Here is a 6433-nt window from a genome sequence, read left to right on the forward strand (position 1 = left end):
TTCCAATGTCTGCAAGCAACCACAGAGTACAGTACAGCCACTGAAGTCAGCTTATCTACGTCACAATAAGAATGTCATTTGCCTTCACTGGTGACGGATTAAAAATTTAACTTTTCTTCCTTCCATTTTCAAAAGTTTGACACAACTGGGAAAAAAAACCCAGCGCTTTACTGGAAGAGGAATCATATCAGTTAGACCCAGCTCCCCAGTGTCTGTATAACAGCTTGTGTGCTTCAGCAGGGCTTTTTGGTGCTTTTAGCTAAAGCTGATTCAATCAGCTATTAGATAAAAGACCCAAAAAGCCCCTCTGAAGCACATGAGCTATACAGATGCTGGGTAAGCTGGGTCAAACTGATGGGATTCCTCTTCTGAGCATGCACCGCACTTGGCGTGGGGTCATGCCAAGCTGAAAGTAAAGCACTGGGTTTTTTGCCCACATCTGTAAATAGTCTGTGTGTCCTTGTTGAATTTAATGTTACTACTCTTCCCTCCTTCTCTGACCTATACACCTGTGACCATGTTTGTCAGCTCTTTTAGCTGTTATCTGCATGCCTTCATCTAAATGGCCCCTTTATTGCGAGACTTGTCTACAGTCAATGTCTGTTAAAGACTAGCTTCTGCCATACTATATGATGTGAATCTAAACAATTTATGTTTACATATTTATACATTATTTTCTCCTTTCCCTCTCTGCTTTTCTGTCTGTATGCAGTGAGCTCTTTGAACCTGGAACCATCCTTTCTTGGCTAGCAATGCTAATATAAAGAAATATGTAATCAATGTACATTTCAATTGTTATCAAAACACTGAGATGTGCAGTGGGTCCACTGTGTGACCTACATCAAAATTATTTTGGGAAATATATATTCTTTTAATATTTAGAATGTATGTTTCTTAGTGTCAGGGACTGTATTTTATGATGTATTGGTGCAATACCTACCACAGTAGGGCCCTAGTTTAATAATTTGTGTCAGAAACATTTAAAAATGACATAAATTGTTAATTATAGTCCATTAGTCTAGTGGGCGGCAGCCTTTTTCTTTTGACAGGCTGGGATTAAACATTTTGGATCTGAGGTGGGTTAGCAGTAGGACCTGGTGCTGTCACTGCTGCTACTTCTTGGTGCCATCCAGCTGCAGCATAGGCAAAGCCTCCTACAGCCAGAAGGCTGTGAGAGCCCCTGGGTACACAGACTGGATTCAGTGGCTCCACAGATCAGATCTGTGGCTGGTCCCCCTGGGTCCTACTGCCACTGGCTCCTGTCATCTTTGACAGGCAGCCAGGGGCAGATAAATATTAATTTTCTAAATTTTTAGGGGCCCCAAGGGCCAGATAAAATGGCCTGGCAGACTGGATCCAGCCTGCGGGACGTATTTTGCCCACCCCTGAAATAGTAACTGTCATTCATCATGGGTTCCAGCTTTTTTTGTGTGAACTAATCTTTCCCAAACTGAGATCCATATTCAGCCTTTCAGTAGTAAAGTATGAGTGTAGTGGCTCTTAGTGGTTTAGTTTGGCTCCCCAGTTTGATTTTGAAAACTTTCTGACTCTGTTGTTCTGGGCACCAGCTTAAAGCTTTTGTATAAAGACACTTTTCAATGGCAATGGTAGCAAGATCCAGCACAATTGTTAAAATTAACTTTGTCATAAATTCTGCTTCAGAAAGAGCTAATCTAACCTGCTAAGCAAAAAAATCCCTGTGCCTTGAGGCTCAGTTTCAGCCTGCCTCAAGCCTTACATTGTATTGTATGGTAACGTAAAACTTTATTCAAGTTAATTCTTCATGTTGAATTTTATGTCTTTCCCTTCTGTTTAGGAGATGTGAAATAATGATGTGGATCGGGCAAAGCTAACTGCTTACAGTTCCAAGGGCTGGGTAGCTGCTAGGAGGAATACCCTATGGGTAGTACTCTAGCTCTTTGACTTTGTCTACCTTAAAACACATTTACCTGTGTACCTTCAATACTGGTGTGAGCCAATGGGTATAAGGACTTACTTGGATAGTTTAAATAGAGATTGGTGGTTAATATAATATCCACAAAAACTTTCATGTGTACTGAGAGTCATATAAGGAGTGAGGGAACACAGTAAAAACAACAAGGGAAGCCAAACTCATAGCTAAAAGTTAGTTAATCCCTAACCTGGGAAGAGTGGAGCAGCAAATGCCAGTAACAGTAGTTCATTCATTCAATTGATTTATATGGTATCCTTCCCAAAAGGCTCAGGGAAGCTTACACTAATACTTGTAAACTTTTGTTGTACAACTTTACATTGTAGCTTGTCCTGAGTGTGATTAAGGATGTTTATCTTTTGCAATTTGCAGGGGCAGCATTCCTGGCTATTACAACCATCTATGCAGAGAGTGGATCAGGATTTGTGACGCCTAGTGCCGCAGCCAAAGCTGGGGTAGAAGCAATGTGCAAGTGAGTAACCGCACATCATTGTTCTGTCTTCATATCTCTCAAGCGAGGCTTACTGGTTCTTTGCCCAGCCTGGCGAAAGTATGAAATTATAGGAAAGTAGGGCTGGAAAGGACATCACAAGGTCATTTAGTTCAGTGCCCTGTTCAAGGCAGAATCATCCCTGACTGAATCATTCCAGCCAAGTGTCTGTCCAGCCTGCTGTTGAAAATTTCCGGGGATGGAGATTCCATAGTTTCTCTAGGTAGCCACATACCATACTTGACTGCCTTCATAGTCATATGGCTCTTCTTAATTTCCAACCTAAATTTCCCCTGCTGAAACTTGAGGCTATTGTTCCTAGTCCTGTCCCCTAAAGCCATAGAGAAAAGGATATCTGCATCCTTTTTGTAATTGCCCTTGAGGTATTTGAAGACTTGCTGTCAAATCACACCTCAGTCTTTTATTCTCCAGACTAACCCTAGTTCTTTCAGCCTTTCCTCGTAAGTCATGCTTCTTAGGCCTCTAATCATTTTTATTACTCTCTGCTGGGCTCTTTATAGTTTATTCATATAGTTCTTGGAGTGTGTGGCCCAAAACTGGACAGAGTACTTCAGGTACTCACCGTGTTGAATTCATTTTCTTGTTTTGCAAGAATCACTTCTGTTGATACAACCTAATAGACGGTTGGGTTTGGGTTTTTTTGCACCAAGAGCTCAAAGCCAAGACCTGTTTAGGGTCCACTGTAACTCCCGGGTCCTTTTTTGGAGTACTGCAGCTTAGCTAATCATTCATCAGTCTGTATTTGTGTAAGAAATTATTCTGTCCCAAACACAGGACTTTGCACTTGTCTTTGTTGACAAGTGTTTTGTTGATAAGTGTTTAATCTGATTGATTGCACACCATTTTCCTGGCATGGTCTATAAATTTGCTAGGCGTGCACTCTTATGAAGCATGCTCATAAATGAAAATGTTGAACAATACTGGACCTAGGACAGACCCCTGGGGAACGCCACTTGATACCTCATCCCAGCTAGACAATGAGCCATTGATGACTACTTGTGAGCATAATGACCTTTCCTGGCCCCCACAAGTTGTTAAAGAGCCAGTAGCTCTGAAATTACCTTAACCAATTCCTTCAGTACTCTAAAGTGTATTCCATACAGGAGGGGTAGGCAACGTTCCTTGGCCAGAGTGCTGAAAACCCCCACAATGTCTACCTTGGAAGGTGCCGGAGTGCCAGTATACCAGAAAAACAAAACGAGGGCAGGGGGTACATGGCAGGATGCCCTGCTTGTGCCCCTTGCCCCCCACCCAAAGAACCTGCCCCCCAGCCCTGCTCATGACCATTGCCTCCCACCCAAAGCCCCTGCCCTCCAGCCCATGGTCTGTGGCTGTCAGCAGCTACCCAGAACCTGGGCCAGCTGCAAACATCTGCTGCCTCTACGCCCCGGCCCCGGGCTCTGGGGAGGCAGCACATACTAGCAGTGCTCCCTGCTGTGCTGCCCTCGCTGCTTCTGCAAAGCAGCACTGGAACCCGGCATGGCAGGGCCCAGCAGGGGCGCAGAAAGTTGCCTACTCCCTGCTGCCCTGCCACGCTTCCCCACCAGCTGTTTGTAGCCTCCCTGCTGCAGCGAGCCCTGGCTCTGGGTAGCTGCTGATAGCCACGGAGCCCGGGCTGCTCCCTGCAGGGCTTGCAGCTTCCTAGCTGCCTGCTGGGAGCAGCCACCTCAGTGGCAGGCAATTATTACCCAGTTTTGGAAAGCTGTCGAGGGCTGCATGGGTAGCCCCGCCCGCTGGTCACCATCTTAGGACCAGTGCCCCAATGTCTTGGGACCAATGTCTCAAGTCCAGCACCAGTAGGGCACAGAGCGGGGCGCAGGCGGGCAGCGGTCTGTAGAGTCGAGCTGGGCTGCACCAGCAGGGAGAGGGGGGAGCTGGCCTGGCTCCGGAGTCCCTGCCGGCCGGGACCCTGTACTCCTGCTGCCCTGCTCTGGACCCTGCCAGCGCTGGTCCTGGGACACCAGTGTGGGTCCCGTGCACCTGCTGACTCCCAGTGCCTCCCAGCCCCGCGGTACAGACCGGGGGCAGCATGCAGCCCCAACCCCCAGCACCCCAGCAGGGAATGAGCTGGTGCAGAGTGTGGGGAAAAGCGGCCCCTCCCCGACCTCGTGGCTGGCACTGCCTGCTGCAGCCGCTCACAGCCCGCACGGGGCTGTCCTGAACAGGCACAGGCAGCCCCATGTGGGTTGCGAGTGGCTGCAACGTGGAGCAGCATCCACAGGGTGAGGGAGGGGCCGCTTTTCCCACACTCAGCACCAGCTTGTAAACCACCCCCACTGCCAGCCTGGGCCCCACACCAGCTCCAGGCTCGCCACTTGCTGTGCCAGGCAGTGTTTGCCACTGCCACCTCTGGGCTGCCCAGCACACAAGCTCCAGGTGGGCAACAGCAGCAGCAAACACTGCCTGGCGTGGCAAGCAGGGGGGGGCCGCAGCTGCTGCTGCCATGTGCAGCCCCGACGGACAAGCCCAGAGCTGGCACAGGGCCCAGGCTGGCAGCGGGAAGTACATTACAAGCTGGTGCTGAGAGCGGGAAAAGTGGCCCCTCCCCTGCCCCGTGGCTGGCACCCCGCACTGCAATCACTTGCAGCCCGCATGTGCCTACTCAGGACATCCCCATACGGGCTGCAAGTGGCTGTAGCAGGGAGCACCAGCCATGGGGCGGGGGAGGGACCACTTTTTCCAGGGCTCCTTCCCTTCCCGGGGTCCTCTCCTGTCCCCCCCCCACCCCTTACCTGAGTTTCCAGTGCAGTGCAGCCACATGGTCCCTTCTGGGGCTTCTGGCTGGGGGGGGCAGGGTCGGGCAGGCCCTGCTCTTGCAGGAACCTGCCGGGCTTCCCCTGGGTCCTACTGCCCCTGGTTCCTGTCATTTTTTACAGGAACCAAAGACAGATAAATATTAATTTTCTAAATTTTTTAGGGGCCCCATGGGCCAGATAGAATGGCCTTGCAGGCTACCCAGAGCTGTGGCTAGCTACAGCTAGGAGGCTGCAAACAGCTGCTGCCTCTCCGGCCCCAATGCATGCTGAGGAAAATGGCCTCATGTGCCATACTGGGGACACGTGCCATACAGCTTTGCCATCTTGAAAGCATCTAGCCCAGAGGTGGGCAAAATGCAACCCGCAGGCCAGATGCAGCCCACCAGGCCATTCTATCTGGCCCACGGTTGCCCCTAAGAAATTTAGAAAATTAATATTTGTCTGCCCCAGCTGCCTGTCATGCGGCCCTCGATGGCTTGCCAAAACTCAGTAAGCAGCCCTCCGCCTGAAATAATTGCCTGCCCATGATCTAGCTTCTCTAAGTAATCCCTAACCTGTTCTTCCACTACTCTAGGCTCTTTTTCTTCTTCCATATTTTTACTGCCAACTGTGCTTATTATCTGACCTTATTCATGAAGACTCAAGTAAAAAAGGCTTTAAATACTTAGGCCTTCTCTGCATCATCCATAGCTAGATTGCCTTCAACATTCTATAAGGGACCCACAGTTTATTTGGTCTTCCTCTTACTTTCAGCATACTTGTGGAATCCCTTTTTAATTGCCTTTTATGCCTCTTGCCAGTCTCATCTTACATCATACCTAATTAGCTTTCCTAATTTTTTTCCCTGCATGTCCATATGATACTCATATTCTTCCTTAGTAATATGACCAAGTTTCCATCTTATATAGGATTAATTTTTGAGTCTCAACTCATTGAAGAAATTGCCTTCTATCCAGGCTCATCACTTGTTGCGCTTCTGAGTCTTCCATCTCATCGGGGTAGCTTGTTCCTGCACCCTTAATACAGATTCTTTAAACTACAGCCAGCTGTCCTGGGCGCTCTCTCCCCTCAGACTTGCCTCCCAGAGCATCCTGCCCACCAGTTCCGTCTGCTTTTTTGAAGCGTAGTGCCATTATTCTGCTGCTTTACTTGTTTTTCTTTCCCTTAGGATCTTTAACTCTTACCATTTTGTGATCATTGTCACCCAAGTAACCT

General features: G+C 48.6%; 1 protein-coding gene across 1 annotated transcript in view; it reads left to right on the forward strand.

The window, feature by feature from the left end:
* Nucleotides 1–6433, forward strand: part of DECR1 (2,4-dienoyl-CoA reductase 1) — a 44308-nt gene that overhangs the window by 27269 nt on the left and 10606 nt on the right. The window contains exon 6 of the mRNA XM_019527898.1: nucleotides 2324–2423. Coding sequence (XP_019383443.1) covers nucleotides 2324–2423 — 100 coding nt within the window. The remainder of the gene's footprint in view (nucleotides 1–2323; nucleotides 2424–6433) is intronic.

Source organism: Gavialis gangeticus, unplaced genomic scaffold, assembly GCF_001723915.1.
Source record: "Gavialis gangeticus isolate Ggan-Ray unplaced genomic scaffold, GavGan_comp1, whole genome shotgun sequence".
Lineage (NCBI taxonomy): Eukaryota > Metazoa > Chordata > Crocodylia > Gavialidae > Gavialis > Gavialis gangeticus.